Raw genomic sequence first — 23,316 nt, 5'->3', positions numbered from 1 at the left:
CCGGTCATCTGTGCTACATCCTCCCTCTCCTTTCTGTCGTTTATCTTCTCTTTTCTCCTCCTTCTCCTCCTCCTCCTCCTCCTCCTCCTCCTCCTCTCTCACTCTGTCCCTCTCCGACGCTCTGTCGTCTGCAGCTCTGACTCACTCAGCTCTCCTTGACCCATCCGAGCCAAGCTGAACCACACAACCTGGGAACATGTCCTCCAACCTGCCCCCTGGGACCACAGCCGGGGCCAAAAACAAGCCCCTCTCCCCCTTCAGGAAGCGGGGCAGCCTGCAGTACACAGCCAGCACAGGTGAGTGGAGGGAGACAGTTAGAGTGTAACAGGAGGAAGAATCTCACATGAACTGAGCCTGGGGCAGTTAAGCTGAGGAATGTGCATCTTTAACTGAATTGTGACTTTTTGAACTATGTCATATTTTGAGTGATTTCATATTTCACTCCTGAGAAGAGAAGACATGGGGTGCAGCACTTTTTGTCTGCGAGTAGTTTGGGGAAATGCAAACCTGTTGATTAAGGAGGTGCAGCAGAGGATGCGCTCAGTGGATGATTTCAACATTCATACCCTGCAGTTTCATGTCAGTGTGCCAGCTTCGGGCTTTTCCTTTCATCCTTCGTTCTCAGGCTTATTTTTTGGAAAATGCATACTGTACGTTCTCGAGCATCAGCCACATCCTCAAAGCCAAAAGATTAGCCAGAGCTGTATGAAACCATTTTCATGCTGCCGAAATGTTGCAAAACTCATATTTCATCGGTTGTCATGTTGTAACTTAAAGGATTATATGCTCTTCCATGAGACGGTGATCCTTTGGCTTCTGACAGTTTTTTAAAACATGTTGCATATGGTGAAAAAAAAATGCAAGCTCAACCTAAAACATCAGTTTTTATTGTGTACTATATAGAGACTTTTCCCTTGACGACAGAGATGTGTTGCTTAGATAAATATGATGAATATTATTATGATGGTGTTTTCCACTCAGCCTGATAGCAGTATGTGGCCTGGAGAGAATAATATGTAGGTTGGTACCTCAGGACTTGATCCCCCGCTGAATGAAAGGATTAGCTTCCTCTCTGATGTATGCACTCACTGATCAGCCTTTCATCCAAACTACAAAGAGTGTAGAATGACCATAGGACAGAATACCAGCCATTTAAACCCCCCTCCCTCTGTTCATTCACTATCATCTCTCAATCCAAAAACATTTTCTGTGAAATGTAAAAAAGGGCTCACTCAGCTGAGATTAATATCATGCACACGACCGTCAGTGTCTTCACATCATGTTATTGGTTACAAATTACTCTGTGAGACGTATTCAGTCTGTGAGGATTAGCTTTCATTAAGCAAGACAAAAAAAAAGGAAATGTGGTGAGATGATTTCCCTTGTTCCCACCGCACGTTCTGTCCTTTAAGATGTTCCAGACCTGAATGTTAATATCCTGAAACAAAGCTGAATGAGAAAGACGTGACCCCTGATTCTTGACATCTCGAAGTTGTTGATATAATCTCCACCTAATGGTGAATTTTAAAAACATTAGAATTACATAATGCATGCACAACATTGTCCTAAAAATAGACTGTATCTTTAAAGAAAATCTCCCACACCCATGTCATGTTACAACCCTGGACACGACAGTGACACGACAGTGACACGACAGTGACACGACTGTGACGTTGCAGTGACTGCCAAGGTAGTCAGAGATTGATTTTTCACCCCGACAACACCAGCTGGAAGTCTGAGTGATGCACTAACCCCCTGCCTCCAGTCAAGATGTTCTCTGTGATTACCCTCATTTACGGCTCGTAGCTCGACAGCAGCTATTACAGAAATTGCTCTTGAGTCTCAGACTGGGATTAATAAATAGTTAAGATTTCATAGGCTTTTACTTGTTTTTTGTCTTTTCTTTTATTGTAGCTATGAAGGAAATGCACACTATGTGCAGATTCTGTCCTGATGCCTCCAGGATTTGATTAGAAAGTCTCTGCAGAAGCACATTAAGATAATATTCATGCTTTATGTTGTTAAAGCGTCCAGGGAAGCATCTGAGTAAGCAAAGATGACATTTAGGTGACTCATCTTCTTTTGTTTTTTCAAGAGGGCACTCGTCTAGTTTGGGGCAGATTGTACAGTACTGTCGGTGTAAATGATAGTAGGTATGTGCAGTGAAAACAGGCTGCAGATGCAGGATCATTTGATTGTATTGGGGTTATTTAAATGATTGCTAGTGTCATGTCTTTAAATGCTTAATGCATCTTTAGTAAAGTGATTGCTATTCCTGTTTCTGCTGCAGCAGCTCATAAACGGATCATCAATAAATTATAGACTTTCTGACACTCATTTCACTAGTGTGATTAACGATCGTCCGAATTGACACTTAGCATGCTGGAGGAGCTTTAGCTTAATAGATTGTTTTAATAAGAACCCTGAACTTTCCACCTAATGTAATAAGATCTCTGCGAATCAATCAGCACAGCAGAGCAAAGCAGATGTGGAGGGCTGCAGCAGGATCTAATCAGTACTGAATGAGTTTGAATTATTCACAGCTCAGCTTTCTTTAAAGGTTATGGACCCCATACACATTATATACTGCTGCATGTCCTCCACACAGCTTTTTGCTTGCTCGTGCAGTTGTTGTGTGAAGAGCTGAGGCATGGCGTTGTCCATATTTAGCACATTATTGCAGGGAGTACGGAGTGAACGCAGCAGAGAGGGACTGTGGGTGAATCACTTCTCCGCCTGTGAAAAGGGTAGCTCTGAGATTAGAGCACCACCCACTCACCAGTTAGTCTATTCTGTGACTCCCAGTGTTTTACACTTGTTGTTACACTTAAATAAACTCAAATGAGAAGAACCTCATGTAGCAGCAGATGTAAGGGACTTAAACAGGCATTGTTATATAGAGTAATAGCATTAACACAAACACAGGAAATATTAAGATACTAATTTTCAAACAAATTTAGAAAGTGCTTTACAGAAGTAAAACAGATGAAAACAATGGAATTCTAACTACTCACAAGAGCACATAAAATACATGACAAATCTGTCGTTTACAAGAGTAAAATACTTGTATTTTTTCAAAATACAGTGCATCATATTTTTTTAAACTTGAGTTTTTGTATAATTTCTCCCATCAAATTACAGGTGGAAGAAGAATTAACGTACTTAACTTAAGTAAAAGTAACAATACCACAGTGTAGAAATTCTCCATTACAAGCAAAGATCATGCATTTATAACTCTTAAGTAAAAATACAGAAAAAATGATGGTAAGAATCAATTTACATATCAAAAGTAAATATAGATGTGTTGTGTTTTTTACATATACATACATATTATTGGATCATTATTATTGCGCCTGATGTATCATCGGTGTGTGAATGTGTGTGTATGGGTATGTATTGATCGTTGGTCGATAAATGCAGTCCATTTATCTGCGACATAAGATAACAAAGGCACATTATTTTCCTGTGAAATGTTGTGGAGTAGAGGAGGAAAGCAATACCACGACAGCATAAAACATTAAAATCACTATGATTTATGGTCTTTCAAACAGTGCAGCAGCTTGATGTTGGACCTCTAAACACACTGTACTTCGCCCACAACTCGTTCACGCCATCCTTTGGTTGTGTCACACCTGTGTCATCATTACATGGCCACACAATGTCAGGGTCTGTGCCGTGAACAAACACAGTAATGACAGGTTAAATGTTAAGCGCTGTCACTCCCTACTGCCACGCAATCTGTAATGGCTCAAATCGTAATTAATGATCAACTCCGACCCAAACACGCCTTCATGTGATAACCTTCAGTCAGTCGCTCCTCCAGTGCATCTACAGCACGTCTGTGTCTCTCGCGTTACTCCTGTCAACATCTGGCTTGTTAGAGGTCTCATGGACTTGGGCCCTGGGGTGGGACCACATCTCTTTGTTGTATTGTTGCGCATACATCACTGTGTGGTGATGCAGTAGATAAACTGCAGAGACACCTGATGCCGGCTGTGGTTTGCAACACATCGAGGTGTGGAGAGCCAGAGTCTTGTTTGAAAGGTACAGTTTATGCTGCTCTAGATCTGTTTCGGTGACACGTTACTTTGAGTCCCTTTTATAGAAGACTAACAAAAATGTATTTAATAGTTTATAACTCACTATAATTTAGCAGTTAGTAAGCAGATATAAGGACATTGTGTGTGTGCTTATGAATGTACAGTATTTATCAAACATAATAACTTCTCCTCTGAACATATTTAATATTATTACAGTTGTATTTTACTATATTATTATGCATTTTCTGTTTATACACCTGGCTCCACTTGTATGTTTTAAAAGGAGGAGTTATAGTGGTTGACAAATACATTCATGAACACTTTGCTTACAGACACTTGATAATGTGTCATAAATGATTTATTAAATGTCTAATCACTGATTATAAATGCCAAATAGGGGGACTTAAATTTGGGAGGAGACTGACCCTGCAAGTTACAGGCCCATTGCTCTTCGGTAAGAGAGTAATGACTCAAAAAAAGTTTTGGACACAAAATTAGGTAACGATGTTCTGATCAGACCACATTTATCCCTTGTAAATTTGATTTAGTAATCTGTGGACTAAATGGTCTTATGTGTTTGAGCCATTGATATAATTTGGGTTTGGGGTAAAATTCTTACTAATGGAGACAAATCACTCCCTTTTGACTTGCAATGGGCGTAAAGTCGAGCCATCCCCTTTTCTCCTTCTCAGTAGCAATCAGAGGTCACCCAGGTATCTATAATGTAGATGATTTATTGATTTGTCAGTCTGACCCTGTAGTTGCAATTCCCAGTTAAAGTCCTGCACATACTGCGTCATTTTAAATCTAAACATTTCAACCGTTTTCTCCTTGTGTGATAGATGAGGATTGATGCAGAGATGCTGAAGGGCCTCGATCATATTTATTCCAGCACTGTCCGCTGCCTGTTCTCTGTCATCTCTGATGTGACATATTGTTTTTCCAACAGTATAAAACAAACATTCAGCTGGGCTGTAATTTAGCCCTTCAGTCTCATCAAAAGCAGGCTCTCATGGTGGCCATGGTTGCAGCCAATAAATCAATATACCTGACCTGGAAGTCTCCATCATCCCCAGGCTTCAAGAGATGACTTGCTGTTTATAAGATGGAACAGATTTGTTTTGGCTAATGGAATTCAATGAGGCTGTTTTTGATATTGATGATACCTAGTTGTGTAACTCATGAGCTCTGCTGTTACTTTTTTACCTTTATTCAGTACGAACTCTCTGTGTTGCCCTGCTGCTGTGGACAAATACTAATACTGCAATTGATTAATCAATCAGTCGATCTACAGAAAAATGATTGGCAGCTATTTTGATAATGGACTAATGGTCTAGTATTCTCTGCTGTCGGTTCTTAAAGTGAGCATTTGCTGTTTTTCTTTCTCATCTGTGACAGTAAATTGTTTAGATTTAGATTTAGATTTTAGTTTTAGGATGCTTGGTTAGAAAAAACTATCAAACTGAAGACATCATCGTGGCCTCTCAGAAACTGTAAAAGCCTTTTTTTCTTTTCTCTCTCTTCTTAAAAAACATTTTGTAGACTAAACGATTTATCAATTAAATGACAAAATAATGAAAATAAACAAATAACTATAATGAAAGTAAGCATTAGTTGCAGCCCTGGAATGTTTCTTACAAAAAATGTCATGAAGTGTCACATCATCTCACGAAACAAGATACATGCTACAGATGACATATAAAAATATATTGTATATAATGATATAAACATTTCAAACGGGCCGTTTGTTGTATTTTTTTCAGCTCTTACTTAAGAAGAAGTTGGAGAGCATGACTTTTAGTTGTAATGGAGCAAGTAAAGGGTCTGCTTTTCTTGCATTAATGAATTTAGAAGAATGCTTTTCCAGCCACTGGTGTGTCATTTGGTCCTTCACTGAATGCCTGGCATCACGATGAGCTGGTGTTGATTTGTGTGATGCAGCGTTCGACCATCAGAGGGAGCCTGGTGTGAATCAATGCAGCCACACTGATGAATCACTGAGCGACGCTCCTGTTTGTTGTGTTCCTCTTGGGGCTAGAACAATTTGATTACTCCTCTTGAAAGCAATTTTGTCCCCTGGAAAAAAAAAACACAACAATTTAACCTTGAGAGGCAGAGTGGCAATTTGCTTGTAGTCGAATCACATTTGACTCTCTGTAGTGCTCTGCGTTTTTCTGTCCAGTTTGTCAACAGGCCTTTTTCGGAACTGGAGCAATCCAGTTTTAGAGCACCTCTCTCCGTGAGCAAATATGTTTCATTTACACTACATGATGTCGTTACTGTCAGGATGTTTTCAGCTGCCGGTTTATGTTTCCTTTGTATTTCCATACAGGTGTTTTGAGTTTATTTGTTTATTTGATAGGGACAATGCATTTCAACACAGTTTCAAAACGAGGAAGACAAAGAGTTTATAGCTATTGCCAATTCTCAACTCCTGTCCCTAGTTAGGCTTTTACATGTATAATGTAATTAAAACAGTCAATGGCAAAAACAACACAAAACAGACAACAATGATAATACCCTACAATTAGCTAAAAATATACACTTGAACAGTCTAAAGAGAGACAACAGGCTACAAACAGTCAGACAAAGACAATTAACAATAGATACAATTACCTAGAAATGAGTACAGCTCTGGTTTGCTTTTAGCCAGCACTTGTGAATATAAAGTTTTCTGCATATTATTTGGAGTTGTATGGGAGTCATAATCGGATGATTGGTGAAAACGACTGTTTAAAGCATAAAGCTGACTATCCATATTTTTCTTACTGTTAATGAATTCAATAAAAATGAATTCATCCTACCAGCAACTATTTCCTGTTTAGCCAAATCCTGATGTACATGTGAAACGATGCAGTATTACATCATAGGTGGGTATGGACATGTACTAGACTTTAGACACAAAGTACAATTTGACATCCTTACCCTGACTACTGAAGTACAGTTTGAAATTCTCAAGCAAAGAGTCGAGTAAAACACACACCATCCTGCTGCTGTAAATACTCACTGGATCACCAAATCCATGGCTGGAAATAGTCTCGACAAATACACTATTTACTTCTGTTATGCAAAGCTGTTTTAGCAAATTATTTGATTGTTTTAAAACTGAAAAAAAAATATTTGTGACACACTTTTAAAGATTTGTATCACGTATTACAGATATCAGAAATTACTGAGAGACAGAACTGTAATGTTGTTTTTGGTGTTTTTATATGTTGACAAAAATATAGAATATTGTCCGCCTCTTTAAGAGAAGTGTAAGAAAACAGCACAAAGCACACATTAGATAAGATTCTGTGTCGGGGGAAGGAAGGTAAAGATTTCTTCTCCAGCTCTGAGTTTCAAGTGAAGACAACTTGAGTTGAACTCTAGACAGTGTTGAGCAAGAGAAGATAAGATTGGCAGTGCAAACACTTCATACAAACGCATGTTAATTGAGCTTAGAATCTTCTTTTACTCCTTCGCAGGTTCTGTCAGCATTGATTTTTGTCTTTTAGGATTACAACTCTTTCTGAAAAGCTCATTTAGATGCTCAGTAAAAGGCTTCGTTTTTTCAAACCTTTATTGACTGAATTAAAGGTCAGGTCTTGTTTGGTTAACAGCTCAGATAAATGTCTTGCATTCTTGATCTGCCGTGACCGGATGTTTCTCTCCAAATCTTCGTGAAACTGAAAATCATGGAGTATTTTCATACAAATCTCTCTTTAACCAGTGAAATGAGACGTTGAAAAATTCACATTTTTCAGCACTTTTTTTTCTTTTCACAGTCAGCACATGCAGTCATGGCTGTCATCCAGAGCAAATTTACATTCACTGCAGAAGTATAATAAGAGGAGAGATATGACTGCAGAGAAACCTGCACACTGCAGATAGAAGGAAGGATTTCACAAAACATTTATTTTTTCTTTGTCATGTAATTGCGTCAATTCACTGAGGTATTGATGTGTTATTTCATTCAGCACACACACACACACACACACACACACACACACACACACACACACACACACACACACACAGCTCTGTGTTTATTGCACGGGAGAAAAGCATGTTCCAGAAATCGCTGCTGCATCCATAATGGGGACAGCGTGCTGGCCCTTTAATTTCATTCATGTGAGAGGAGATGGAGGCAGGGTCTCGGTCATCTCCCTCAGACTGCCGCTATTCAGCTGGCGAAGAAAAGACCATGACATTTCAAACCTTACTGCTGAGACAGCGCCATCTTATTCACACACATGCACACGGACGACACAAACAGCCTGAACACATGGTCCCCTCAGCAAAACACAGCACTGATGATAATGCAGTCAGGAGAGGGGTGCCGTTAGAGAAACTCTCAGCAGGAGGATCCATATCCACTGGTGATGTACATCGTCCCCCCCCCCGCCTCCTCTCCCTCCTGTGGTACATTCCAGATAGATGTCAGAGGCATTTAAATGAGGAGGATCAGCTCCAGAGGCAGCTAGTGCAGCGACAGCTGGCCTGAACCAGGAGGCAGACAGAGCAGAGGGGGGTCACACACTGGGATGTGAGGGGGAGTTCATGGATCTGCTGGACCAGCCCTGTGTATGTATGACAGGGACAGATTAAGAGAATAGAGGAGATGACTGTTTGACTCTGTGTGTGTGTGTGTGTGTATGTGTGTGTGTGTTTGTTGATGTGACAGCGTATGTATGTTTTTGCCAGTATTGTCCTTTGACTGGGTGTTTGAAGTGTTTCTCTCTTGTTTCTCTCCATCCCTCCCTCCCATCACGTTTAACCCATCTTGAGAGGACAGCAGACGCCATCCTGGGCCGTTTGCTGTTTGGCATGCTCCATCTCCCAGCCAGGACAGCCTCTCTCTCCCTCTCTCTGTCTCTCTCTCCTCTCTCAGCCCTGCTAGCCGCTGGTTAACGCAGGCTCTGAGGAGACAGGTACGCTCCACTACCCTCACCCCGTGCAGAAAGCACAAACAACCCTCTCCCCTCTAACCCCCCCCCCTTTTCTCCTTTCCCTCTTTCACACTCACTGCCACTCTCCTCTGCCTGTCCCTTGACGGCTTTGTGTAATAGCCCTGAGCAGTGCTGTCTTTACTGTGCTGAGGAGAATGTGTGTCGATTCGTTGTCCCACAAACTAGCTTTCTCATGCCTTTTTAGGACGGTGTAAAGGTGCACGGACTGTGCACAAACAGGCAGGCCGAGCAGATCGATTAAAAAAAAAAAAGGTGCTGACTTCACCTGCAACTGTGCGATCTGATCCAGACGGTTGTTTTCAAGGCTAGTGCATATTCTACCTTCGTATTTCTGTATTTATTTCAATAGTGCTGAGAGAAGTAAAATGAGCACAGGAAGGAAGTTTCTACTGGGAGACCAACACTGGCCTGCTGACATGCAGTTCATGCAGCTGCAGAGACTAAACCAAAGACTTCGACTACACGTCTTGAGAGACATCAGCTGTTTGATGCAGAGCCAGTGAGAGATGCTGGAGGAGGAAGTGTGCTTTAGAGGAGCAGAGAAGATCCAGAGTTAGATCCTGCTGCATTCTCCGTGCTGTGCATGTGTGTTTCTCTTTTAGACAAGAGACTCTGTGTATGATCGTGAGCACCCAGATTTCATTTTAGTTATGCTGGATTGCTGGATGCTGACACATTTTCTTGCGAGCGACCGGATCATACGAGAACTGGCTTTTTGTATTTGTTTTTATGTTTATGATTTTATAGCCTCTCTTACTTGTGGAGGCCAAACCGCTTCAATCAAAATATTCTGACACTAAAAACTAGGGCTTGGTATTCAGCCTTGTTAGTTTTTTGCTACTGACCAACATGTATCCAGAATCCAGAGTATCAAAAACACTCATGGACTGAATGCCTGCCCTTCATTCTTTGACCCAAATTAAATCAAAATGTGGTGAGTTTTATTCTCTTTTGTTAATGCAGAATTGTACATCTGCTTGTGCTCAGACAGCATTTAATGTCTGAGAACTTTGGCTTCTTTTGTCTAATTAAAAAAGGGCTTTTGCAGAAAAATCTTCCTTAGAGTTCCTTATATTCCTTAGAGTGAGGCATTGAGACATTTTTGGTATCTTTACTGAAAGTATGGAAGTGTACTGAAAACTTTCACGATACCCAACCTTAAAAAAACATATCAAAAGCTCCAGTATTGCACTGCTACCTCTGTTTTCACACGTGTCTTTGTTTGTTTGTCAGCAGGATTACGCAAACTGAACTGAACTGATTACGCTACTGAAGCGATCTGCACCAGATGTGGTGGAGGGATGGAGCAATGGCCAGAACTCTTCCAATTTTCCAGGAATTTTTTGAATCACTTTACTTAACATTGCGATATAGGGGATATATTTGAGGAAATAGTGTGTGGATCTTGATCAATCTGACATAGTCATGGTTTTTTACACAATATAATACAGATCCAGGTAACAATCCAGATCTGGTGGAAGAAAATGTTTTGCCTTGGTGGAGATATGCGCCATTCCTGTTTATATTTGTCGTTCCCCCGTAATCCTGCTTTCTCATGTCAGCTATGAGTACATTTGGCTTTTACTCTGAGACATTTGCCACAGAGGCTGTGAGTCAGTGGCATTTGTTGTGGGCTGAATACCAAATCTGCATAGTCAGTGGTGACAGGTAGACAGTGGTTGATGATGCATGGCCTGGTGGTAGAAACAGAGAGAGGAGAGAGAAAGGAATAAAAGAGAAGGAGTCTGAGGCTATTTAAGTATCACTGAGAATTGTGCGTATATATTGTGAAATTGAATTCCGTGTGGGCAGGTCACTGAACTTGTAACGAGTTAGACATACTACAGATGAAGTTCCACAGGATGTGTCTTGACCCCGGGGCTCTTCCTCCCCTCTGGCCTGTGGGCTTCAGATGACTTTCCACTTGTCATCTCATCCCCGAGGACCTTTTACACCGCGCTGTTCGATTTGAGTTGGACTGGAGTTACAATACTCTGTGTCGCTGCTGAAATATGCATGCCTGTGGAAGTCACTTGGCAAGCTGATACTTTCTGACCTTGTTTTGAGGCTCAGTGGTGATATGGAAGGATGAGCTGTGCGAGACTGTGTGTTGCATTGTTTTTGATTCAACATGTTTTTGTGTTAAGTGTCTGTTAGAGCGTGGAGACGGCTAGTTTGAAATCCTCATGTTTTATCAGGCTCTCCTGCTGCTTCCCCTCCTGCTCCTGTTAGATCAATAAAAGCTTCAGCCGACCAGATTACGTCGTATATATTCCATTCAAACATGGCTGACTCTAATTTCTGAGTGGTTTTCTCTCCAACTGTGGGGGGATGAGTTGTTACATAACCATAGATGCTACTGATCCAAATATAGCAGCCATTAGGGGATTAGCTCCAGGTCCGGTGGGCTTGGCTAGGCTCGGCTTTACTGTGGCCCAGCATGATGTCTTTGCCGCTGGTCGCCTCCTGCGGTCCAAGCCGCTGTCCACTGTTATCCTCACAAACTGATATGCCCCAAACCGACAGCAGAGACAACATCTTAGCTGGCCATTACATTACACAGACGCACCCCTTCCAATCACCAGAGGAGCGTCTATCTGTGGCTCTGTGGACTTGGCTGAGGCTGGAGGACAGTTTACTATCACAGCATGTGGTCTCACTTTACTGAGGGACATTTTAAATTGCAATAGTGTTAATTTAATGGTGTTCTTTCTCATTTATGTAAATGATTTTCCATAATGTTTGCAGACAACACAGTATTAGTGATTAGTCCAGGAAGTTATTTTCTCAATTAATCGATTAATCATTTGACTTTCATCAACAGGCCAAATAATTACAGTACTTTGGTTTACCTGCAAAATTAAAGATATTCCCATCAGACTCATGCGCTAATTAGCATAGTGTAGCATGCTAACACACTAAATGAAGATGGTGAACATGGTTATACCTGCTAAACATCAGCATGTCAACATGCTGACATTGTTTCATTCAAAGCACTGCTGTGCCTTGGTACAGCCCCACAGAGCTGCTAGCATAGCTTTAGACTCCTGGTCTGGTTTTTATATCTTAAGATTTAACTTTGACAGTTGATTTAGTCTGAGATACTTGTGTATGTTTTAACGTTGGTGCCTTGTGGTGCAGGCAAACTTGTCCTGTATGTTGAGTGGGATGTGTTGATTGGACAGTGTTAAGCAGAAGGTGATAAACATGGGGTCTAGCCAGTGATTACACCATCTCCTCCTTTCTCTTTATAGCTCCCATTCTGTGCGTCTCTCACCCAGGGTTTTTATACCTTTTAATGAAGCTTTTTGTAGAGTCCTAATCGGCCCAGTTAATTGGACTCTCTGGTCTCCTTTGCTGTCCCCACAGAGCAGACAGACTCAGACATGCTGTGTTAAATAAATCAGTCTTTTAATTCAGACGGGGCACAATACAAAGACCCTTACAGTTTCATTGTCAGACTGCAGGTATCATACAGAATACCCTCTGTGACCTTGTGTGTATGGTCTATAAATACTGACAGACAACAGGCCCACTGACACTCTAGCACACACAGGATGAAATATTTAGCAGGATACTGAATATTTCAGAGGCAGGTGCGTAGTTTCAAGGGAAAGATTAATATCATTGCAGACAGAATACTAAATATACACCCAGGGGGACACACAGCAGTGAAGGCATTGTCTCGTCTCACTGACGAATGCTTAACATCTCTGTTTTCCCCAGTGTTGTTGACAACTTGTGTCCCAGCGTCAACTCACAGCCACCCTTGTCCCAAGTCTCATTTTCAAGGACCATCCCCCTTTCGTTTTCCCTCCTCGCCTTTCCATGACAACTGGGTTTGTGTAAAACGTGAGCCTTGAAAATGGCAACAATGGAGGGTTTTAGCCGGTGTATGTGCTGATGGGCTCTCCACCTGAATGGTCCATTGTGCCTCAAGGCACAAACAGCCGCTGAGCTCAGACCTCCACTGTTGTGTAAAGGCCCACTGACGGAGGAACAACAAGCTTCTGCAGGCAGTTTTTGGTCACTGTGAATCAGTTATATGTCGAAGGAATGAAAAATCATGAAGTAAAAATACGCTCATCATGAGCTACTTTATCTTATTCATGTTTATTTCTAGCCCACTTTTTCCATGCTGAGCAAAAGGAGAAGACATCTGCTATTTTTATCAAGATTGATAAAGTCATTGACGGTTAATAGGACACAGCTGTTGCAAGCAAAACTGATTTATCATCCCTCCAAACTGAAATCATCTGCTGTTACTTGTCTGACTTGTGTCATTAAAAGATACAGAGGCCTTAATGTGCTGTTCTCAAAAGTCTCAAAACAAAGCTGGGATTATTCCTCGATACCCACTTTCTCCCTCATTTGATGATTTCCTTCCCTCTCTGCCCCCCCCCCGCCCCCTCTATATCTCCAGTTGATCTCCGCGGTGCCCGCCACCTCCTCACTTCCCAGCATTCCTTGCCTGGGATCCCTGTGGCCTTGAAACAATCCATTGACTTGCGTACATCCATGGACGGGAAGTACAAGGAGATTGCAGAAGTCAGTGCTCAGCGACTGTGTCCAGTTATTGACCTAATAAAGTAACATTGGTACCACTTTATGATAAGACAACCCTTATAAAGGATTTATAAATGGTTCATAATTAGGTTATTAACTTAGTTGTTAACGCTTTATAAATCATAAATAACAATTGTAAACCAGTTATAACACAGTTTTCATACATTGATGCAGGCTCACTATTTGGCAAGATCAAGTCAATGCGTATTACTCATTAATCTTACTAATGACTTACTACCATTTATAACTGGTAAAAGGAGCCTTATAATCATTGATAAACCCATCATGGGTTTTACACTTTACAATAAGGCTTGTTTTTACCAGTTATATATAATAGTAACTCATTAATAAATATTGATGTGTTTTACCCTTTGACCAGCTGCAAATGTTTGTAACTGATAAATAAATGGTTGTAAAATGAGATGAAGAAACATGAAGATGGATGGAGGGAGACTCACAGAGATGTGAACAGTGGGACAAAGAATGGGTGAGCAGTTAACAAAGAAGAGACCAACCTGCAAAAAGCATCTCCATGTTCTGATCAACACCTGTGATTAGAATGAGGACGGCTGCTGATACATGTCAGGGTAAACAACACTGCCAAGGCCTTAGAGGATGAATCTGGTCATTTGATATGATCATGTGATCTGCCATAATTTGATCTGCCACATGAAACTTTTTGGCCATTAAGAAGGTGACGATGGTTCGATGAACAAACGTGATGAAGCAGCAGGTAAGAAACGCTGGATGATGGAGAAAGAAACAAAGATGGAGAACCAAGAAAGCTCAGTAACTAATGAGAGCTGAGGCTCAACAGCACAGAGAAATGTGGGCTCACAATTTGGCAAACAACAGGTCACTGTTGGCCTTTTTATCTAATGTGTTATAACAGCTTATAAAGGAGTTATAAAGTGTTAACAAGCTAATAAATAAACTAGTTATAAACCATCCATACATCTTTTATAATGGTATTCTTATTGTGAAGTGGTACTGTAAAATTTATTTAAACTTAGTTGTGATTTTCATAATGTTCACTGTGTGTGTGTCTGTGTGAAGGAGCTGTTCTCCCGCAGCCTGGCAGAGAGTGAGATGCGCAGCGCCCCCTATGAATTTCCAGAGGATAGCCCCATCGAACAGCTGGAGGAGAGACGTCAGCGCCTTGAGCGGCAGATCAGCCAGGATGTCAAGTAAGTGCAGGAGCTAGATGGTTAATATACAAACGCATGTCACCGTGTTTGCAGTCAGACTCTGCACTGATGATCCTACAGTGAGCTCTGTCCCCAGGTTTGAGCCTGACATCCTCCTGCGAGCCAAACAGGAGTTCATGAAGACTGACAGTGCCACTGATCTCGAGTGAGTGTCGCCCCCGGCTACAGTCAACAGTAATTAGTCATTAAAGCAGACCACGGCAGACAGTAGAAAGGTTATTTATTTTTTGATCTGTCATTAGATACATGAAGGAGCAGAGCCAAGCTCCTGACCTGCAGGAGAGAGAGCCGGTCCCAGAGCGAGAGTACCAGAGAGTCACTATTTCTGGAGAGGAGAAATGTGGGGTAAGTCACTGCAGTAACACAGGACGAATTAGAAAAGCAAGTACAAGTATTTCACACAGAAATAATAACACCTCCTCTGTAAAGAAGACACCTTCTGTTGTTTTATTCCTTTTCATTCAATTGTTCTTCTATCAAGGTTCCCTTCACAGACCTGTTGGATGCTGCCAAATGCGTGGTGAAGGCTCTGTTCATCAGACAGAAGTACATGGGTCTGTCGCTGCAGAGCTTCTGCAGGACCACTTCTCGTTACCTGCAGGAGCTGAGTGAGAGACCCCTGGACCTGGATCTTTACGAGGAGGAGATCCCAGAGACCACAGGGACTGCAGGTATGTACACCTGCACCACCAACACCAATGTCCTCATGTCCCCCCGTACTCTGACGCAAACAAACAGCAGGTCATGATTTGTCAGCTATTAAGATAATTGATGACTTAATCAATTAATCATTAATTTTAGGATTGGCTGCTTTTTTTGTTATTCTCTTTTTTTCTCTCATTTTTATCATTGTAAATTGAATTTGGATGAACTTGAACAAGCAAAACAAGCAATTTGAAGACATCCGTCCATTTACTTGTGAAAAAAAACCACAAATTTGTCTCAAAGAGTTACAACAGTCTACAACAACAACATCCTCTATCCAAAGAGCTTCAGCTCAGATGAGCAGAAATTCCCAGAACAGGGGAAGAAGAAAACCTCAGAGAGCGCGACAGAGGAGGGATCCTTCCTCCGAGATAGACAAACCACAAAAACAAACAAAAAAAAATGCAATAGATGTTTTATGATAGAAAGAAACAACTATAATTATCCTCATTTTAACTTCAAACAAAAATCCTCTAGCGCTGCTTACTCAAAAAAAAAAATAGTAATCTGTTGTTAATATGACAACAAGTCATGTCCAGTGTCATTTGCACCACTCTCACATTAAGACATAACCGGGCACACCCACAGATTTCACAGTCCATCTGCTTACACACCCCTGAACATGCTGTCACAGCGGCAGGCTGTTAAAGTCAAACCGTGGTTGCATGTTCGTTGCCACCTCGTTCAAACCCGTGACACAGTGCGACATTCTGTCTCCTCTCAGATGCCACAGTGCACCCGCCTGTCTCTGAAACGCACCCGTACGAGAACCAGGACCCTGCCAGCATGCCCCCTGACATGGGTTACGGCTGCAAGATGGTGGATGGTGTCATGCATGTGTACACAACAAGGAGCATTATGGAGAAGTGAGATGTTTATGATGAATCACTTGGTTGCACGCATGCTCTATCTTGTAGTCCTCAGTGTGGTAGGATGCCTGTCTGTTTTTAGGCTCAGTTCACACATTTTGTTGGCAGCAGCGTCTTCAGTTTTTATGTTGCTAACAGGAGCACAGAGCTGGACCTGCCATATCCAGACCTGCAGGAGTACATCGCTGATATGAACGTCATGATGGCCCTCATCATCAACGGCCCAGTGTGAGTTTAAGTGCATACCATACACGTTCGGTTTAATTTTAAAGAACGCTTCAAAGGGTCGACCATCAGCGATCTTTGGCATCTGTGTCCTGTTTGAACCATCTCTTAAAGACAAAAAATCTCAGCAAAATAGTGTAGTGAATTTCCAGAATATCTCAAATATTGTTTTTTTTCTTCCCATTGCCACAGAAAGTCTTTCTGCTACCGTCGTCTGCAGTATCTGAGCTCCAAGTTCCAGATGCACATCCTGCTGAATGAGATGAAAGAGCTGGCGGCGCAGAAGAAAGTCCCACATCGAGACTTTTACAATATCCGTAAGGTGAACTTCAGAGCTGTTTCTACTTCGCCCAATCAGAATTATTTGTTGTAATCATGAACGGGGCTTCAATCTATAAGTTTTATACTGTTTATCTGTACAGGTTGATACACATATCCACGCCTCGTCCTGTATGAACCAGAAGCACCTACTGCGTTTTATCAAAAGGGCCATGAAGAAGTATCCTAAGGAGATTGTTCATGTGGAAAGAGGCAACGGTCAGACGCTCATGGAGGTGTTTGAGAGCATGAACCTGACAGCCTTTGACCTGAGTGTGGACACACTGGACATGCACGCAGTAAGTAACGTCCATGAGTGATAGATAAAGAGCTAATCATTTCAAAAACGCTGCCCGGTTAAAACGTGTACCACCATGTTGAAATGACAGTAACTCAACTAGATGGCAGCTTCAGCAAAAAAACATAACACAGTGCTTCAACGGTCTTTTTGCAGGACCGTAACACTTTCCATCGATTCGATAAGTTCAATGCCAAATACAATCCCATCGGCGAGTCCATCCTGAGAGAGATCTTCATCAAGACGGACAACCACATCGAGGGGAAGTACTTTGGTCACATAATCAAGGTGCTCACTGAATGCATAAACAATCACTTGCACCTTTTTTAAAACGGCCTGCAGAATGACTGTATGGGTGGGCGGCTGGCGCCCTCTGCTGACTGCTTGTGTCCCCGCTTCTCAGGAGGTGATGGCTGACCTGGAGGAGAGCAAGTACCAGAACGTGGAGCTCAGGCTGTCGATCTACGGGCGCTCCAGAGACGAGTGGGACAAGCTGGCCAAGTGGGCCGTCAAACATCAGGTCTACTCCACCAACGTGCGCTGGCTTGTGCAAGTGCCACGACTCTTGTGAGTAACCTCAGTGGTGGGAAGTAACTAACAACATTGTCTCAAGTACTGGACTTCAGTAGGCTGCAATATGTAGGTACATATACTTGAATATTATCATTTAACGCCACCTTATATTTCTACACTAGGAAATATTATACTTTTTACTCCTCTACATTTACAGCATTTGACAGCTGCAACAGGTTCTTCATAATGACTTCTTTAACATTTAATACGTAAAAGCTTTCTGCTGATCATTCTTGTGTACATAGTAAAACTGTAATGTATTAGCAGGGTTATTGTGACTTTTACTTAAATAAAGGAGCTGACTTTAATATACATCTCTGAGTAACCCTTGAGTTTTACAGACACATACATCAATCGCTGAGCATTTTGTAAACATCTGTGACACACATGAGTAAAATAAACACCACAAATGTAATGATTCCTCAATACATCCATAATCATCCCACAACTGACTTAATGGAGCGTGTTTCTTCTGTTTTTAAAGTGATGTCTACCACACGAAGAAACAACTGTGCAACTTCCAAGAGATGCTGGAGAATGTCTTTATGCCTCTGTTTGAGGTGACAGTCAACCCCGGCAGCCATCCAGAGCTGCACCTCTTCCTTCAGCATGTACGAAGTCGTTCCTGTGGATTTATGCGGATTTCATCTTTCACGTTTGTTTTCGGTGAATCCTCAGAGGGTTTCACGGATCTGTTCTTGGTCTCTCACACAGGTTGTGGGTTTTGACAGCGTGGATGATGAGTCAAAACCAGAGCAACATATCTTCAACCTGGATAGTCCGTTGCCAGTCAACTGGACAGAGGAGGACAACCCGCCCTATTCCTACTACCTCTACTATATGTATGCAAACATGACTGTGCTGAATCACCTGCGCAGGTTTGTAACCACCCCTCAGTTCAACTGGCTGCTAATATCTGCTTTGTGTTAATGCCAACAGTCTCTGATTATATGTTTTTGGTGCTTACAGCAAATACAGCAAGAATTTAAAATAAAGCTAAAAAGTACCACTAGAGAAAGTTTCATTAACTTTCTCTAGTGGTACTTTTTAACTTTACTTTCAATCCTCCGCACAGGCGACAGTCGAGGCTGGAGACTTTATGTTTTCAGGATCTCCGTCCATCGGGTTCCATTCAGCTCAGTGAACGCTGTGAAGAAATTTCTTTCACAATTATAAACTTATGAAAAAATTTCACACTAATGATGACTATTTTATATGATTATGGATAACCAACGTGGATGCAACCTGAAACTAGTCTGAGTGGCGGAGGCAGACAATCATGAAGCAGTAATTCTATGTTTTTTGTTCTCAGAAAGTCTTTGGTAGGAATGGGTTACTCATTTTTATATATACACAACATTATGTTTTCACAGCCTTTATAAAAAGATTAAAAAAATGATTAGCTTGCAAAAGACACCAAGGATTACCTTCATAATTTGCCTCAGTTGAAGGGTTTTATTGTCACAGTGAGGTTTGTTCACCTTATTTTTGTTAATCATTTATTCACCCTGAAATCTTACTTTATTTTATTTTATTTCATTGGTGAAAAAACAAAGTGACATAGAACACACTGAAACTACTGAAAGTATTTATTTGTAAAAAAACAAACAAACAAACAAACAAACAAACAAAACAAATAAAAAAAACTTGCAATATATTAAATGCTTAAGAAAAAGCAGAACATTCACAAATATTGATGTATTTATTATTTGAAATGTATTTTTCCAGCTACAGTTCATAATACATAAAATTAAAAATAAAGTAACACAATTATTAGAGAATAAGAGAATGTGTCATTTAAATAATTTAAATGGGATAGATTAAATAACTTTATTACATTAACAGGGCAGTTATAGGACTCAGCCTTTTAGATTTTGAGCTCTCACTGAACAGATTTGATAACACAATAATATAATAATATTACTATATTTGTGTATTAATATTAACATAGTACAGCTCAGCAGAAAATACACTCTTATGTTTAGGGATGCATCCTTTGCCCTTTATCTGTCCCCTGTCTCATTTTTGAGTGACTGGGGAACCACAGTGGATGTTCACTTCCCTGATTGTTTAAAGCTGTTGAACTCACCCTCCCAGTAACTGTGTGTCTTCTCTTTCCAGGCAGCGGGGGTTTCACACGTTCGTCCTACGTCCTCATTGCGGGGAGGCGGGGCCAATCCATCACCTGGTGTCTGGGTTCATGCTGTCGGAGAACATATCCCACGGGCTGCTGCTCAGGAAGGTGGGACCTCAATATCACAGCATCTGCTTCATTTGATACACAGAGGAGAGCTTGTGAGGAAATGTTGAATTTAAGGAAAGTGCCAGGCTCATCGAGATCATCTGGTTTATGTTTGTCTAGCTGAGTCACATTTTCAGGCACAATGTTGCTTCCTTAAATGCTTTACAACTCACAACATTATGCCTAATGTCGCTCCAGGCTCCCGTGCTGCAGTATCTGTACTACCTGGCTCAGATAGGCATCGCCATGTCCCCTCTCAGCAATAACAGCCTGTTCCTCAGCTACCACCGTAACCCTCTGCCAGAGTACCTGTCCAGAGGCCTCATGGTGTCTCTGTCCACAGACGACCCTCTGCAGTTTCACTTCACCAAGGTCAGTGTACACAGCCAGTCAAACATTTGTAACAACCTACATTTTATAGGTTTTTTTGTAAATTTTGTTGTTAATCCTTTTAAATTTGGATATGTAACTAATATTAATGGTATTAAGGGATGGTATATGTGACGAGAGGAAATGTCTGATTTTTTATTTTTATCGGATTTGGTCTAATTAGAAATACTCTACATTTTGATCACTGTAAGGTACATGAAGTCAACAGACATGCTCCATATTTGCATAGGCTACATGTTTTTAAGACATAGCTTAACTGGTTGCCTCCTACCTGTCTTCAATTAAGGACACTAGTATGTCCTTTAACATGACGGATGAGAGCACTAGATGTTAGCTCATGTGTCAAGCTGTTATTACAACAAAGAATAACAGATTTTTTCTTACGCAGGCAAAAAGATCAATCTATCTTTAAAACTTTGAATCAAAGTTGAAGTCAGATTTTCATTACATCGGGGGCGCCTCAGTGGCTCACCTGGTAGAGCACGTACCATTTAGGCTTAGTCCTTATTGCAGCCTGAGTTCAATTTGACCTGTGGCCCTTTGCTGCATGTCATCCCCTCTCTCTCTCTCTCTCTCCCAACTTCCTTGTCTCTCTCTCACTGCAGCTAAAATAAAGGCATAAAAAAGCCAGAAATAATAACTTAAAAAAAAGATTTTCATTACATCAAGCCCCAATTTCAATATAACTAATCTTTCAAAAAACACCATATCACCTTAATCACACAACCTTAACAAATTATATATTGTTTCAAAGACCTTAGTCTCATTGCAAAGGTTTTTCAGCATCCTCATATCACTGCAACAGCTGTTACACACAGTTGTTTCAGACTTGGCTCCAAAATGTTTTCCACACAACAGTTACTCCTATAAGTCCTATTTTCCCTTTTTAATGCAAATAAATAAAGAAATAAAAGGTGTGTCAACAACCTTAACAAATTATATATTGTTTCAAAGACCTTAGTCTCATTGCAAAGGTTTTTCAGCATCCTCATATCACTGCAACAGCTGTTACACACAGTTGTTTCAGACTTGGCTCCAAAATGTTTTCCACACAACAGTTACTCCTATAAGTCCTATTTTCCCTTTTTAATGCAAATAAATAAAGAAATAAAAGGTGTGTCAAAAAAAAAAACTTACTCTCAGAGTCTGTCTTTCCCAGATGGAATTGATATTAGGTATCCACACACGAGGGATTCACAGGAAACAATGCTACTGGATGCACTGTGGGCGTGCTGTACACACATACACAAGTTTCTTGTTTTGTTGCATTTCTGCTTCCAGTGGTGATTTCAGATGAAATTCTGGGATGTGTATTATTAAAACAAATCATTTACCAACAAAAACCACAGGTGTCACGAAACCAACCAGGGCTCATATCTTTAAATCTTTTCAACATTAAACAACACAAAGGCAACTAAAACAAAGTCTTAAACAAACATCTACAGTATTTCCAGCACCGAGTGTCACAAACAGTCACTTTAAACATCCACTTTTCCTAAATTATAAATTTACTGTCAAAAATTTTTGGCTATTTACTGTGAAATTAAAACTGAGTTGCCTGAGGTTTAACTAAAAATGCTACATTGTCTTAAATCCTTCAGTGTAAGTTTATTTCTTGCTCTGTGTAGGAGCCCTTGATGGAGGAGTACAGCATTGCTGCGCAAGTGTGGAAACTGAGCTCTTGTGACATGTGTGAGCTGGCCAGAAACAGTGTGCTGATGAGCGGATTCTCTCATAAGGTATCGATCATCCATCCAGCACATTACACAATATCCAGTTTTACTGTTTACAGCTATACCACTCCTTCCTCAGTTTGTTGTTCTGCAGACAGTTTAATTTCATTCTTCTGGGTCAGGTCAAGAGCTACTGGCTTGGCCCAAACTACATAAAGGAGGGACAGGAAAGTAATGACATCAGACGCACCAACGTTCCCGACATCCGTGTGGCGTACCGGTACGAGACCATGTGTGAGGAGTTAAATCTAATCACGCAGGCCATCCGCACAGACGAGCTGGAGACCATCGAGGAGGAGGGCAGTCTGTGTATGGCAGCTGTGCAGGCAGAGAAGTGAACGTGCAGCACAACACAAACAAAATTCTCACAACATTCCCTGTTTTCACATCAGGATTTTGTACAGATCATATCACACCTGTGAAAAGAGAAAAGCTTCGTTATAAGACTGTGAAATTCGCTACCGTGGCAATATGAGAGAGGACCTACAATCTGTGTACCCAAGGTGTTTACTTCTTTTAGTTCCTTTGAGTCATTCTTCGTTTCGTGGTGTCGTGGTGACCTCACAATGTCTCTTGATCTATTTATTTTTAAATGATTATATTTTCATGGTATGCAAACACATTTTGTCAGAGTTTCTGTACAAAGTCTACATTTCCTTTAATAAGCCCTGAAGAATATTAACATTATTCTTTAATCCATTACCAAAACTTCTACACTGGATCCAACACTGACCGATAATAATAATAATAAGAAGAAGAAGACAATTGGGAAAACATTTTCAAAGTAAAAAGGCTCTTGACTACATACAGGGCTGTAGCTAACACTGAGAACACTGAGGTCATGTTTGTGCTATCTTTACGGGCAAACTGGAGGTTTTAGTTTTAGTTTACATTCTACAACTAAACACATGGTGACTCTTGTATGCTGATTCCAGTATTTATAATCTTCACATATACTAAAATAAAATGGTTACACACACAAACTGGTTCTTACATAGAGATTAGTTTCCACTAAACATTTACATAAACTTTCACGTCTAACTTTTGTCTAACTAACTGAGCTAACTGGGAAAGCTAACGTCAGCTTGCTAATATTCCACTCATTCTGAACTATATGACTTCTGGCACACACCTTTAAAGGACAGGCAGTTATAGATTGTTTAAAATATTGTTGGAACAGTCAAGTACAGATGTTTC

At 40.9% G+C, this 23,316-nt stretch overlaps 1 protein-coding gene across 2 annotated transcripts; it reads left to right on the top strand.

Moving 5' to 3' along the window:
* The first annotated feature begins 264 nt into the window (after nucleotides 1-264).
* Nucleotides 265-22,784, top strand: ampd2 (adenosine monophosphate deaminase 2). Of its 2 annotated transcripts, XM_022741511.1 has the most exons (18): nucleotides 265-296; nucleotides 13,416-13,540; nucleotides 14,615-14,745; nucleotides 14,843-14,911; nucleotides 15,009-15,111; nucleotides 15,248-15,437; nucleotides 16,196-16,337; nucleotides 16,479-16,568; nucleotides 16,758-16,887; nucleotides 16,988-17,182; nucleotides 17,338-17,469; nucleotides 17,585-17,748; nucleotides 18,239-18,365; nucleotides 18,469-18,632; nucleotides 19,876-19,996; nucleotides 20,195-20,368; nucleotides 22,015-22,125; nucleotides 22,242-22,784. In XM_022741511.1, the coding sequence occupies exons 2-18, from the start codon at nucleotides 13,511-13,513 to the stop codon at nucleotides 22,455-22,457; spliced, it is 2,289 nt and encodes a 762-aa protein (XP_022597232.1). In that variant the 5' UTR covers nucleotides 265-296; nucleotides 13,416-13,510; the 3' UTR covers nucleotides 22,458-22,784. The 2 variants fall into 2 exon arrangements, with proteins under 2 accessions (XP_022597232.1, XP_022597231.1); XM_022741510.1 differs by lacking the exons at nucleotides 265-296; nucleotides 13,416-13,540 and having other exon boundaries at nucleotides 14,702-14,745; nucleotides 14,827-14,911.
* Nucleotides 22,785-23,316: the final 532 nt, after the last annotated feature.

The sequence above is a fragment of the Seriola dumerili genome, unplaced genomic scaffold (genome assembly GCF_002260705.1).
Source record: "Seriola dumerili isolate Sdu_G_001 unplaced genomic scaffold, Sdu_1.0 BDQW01000056.1, whole genome shotgun sequence".
NCBI classification, from domain to species: domain Eukaryota; kingdom Metazoa; phylum Chordata; class Actinopteri; order Carangiformes; family Carangidae; genus Seriola; species Seriola dumerili.
This window is presented reverse-complemented; position numbering and strand designations above follow the sequence as displayed.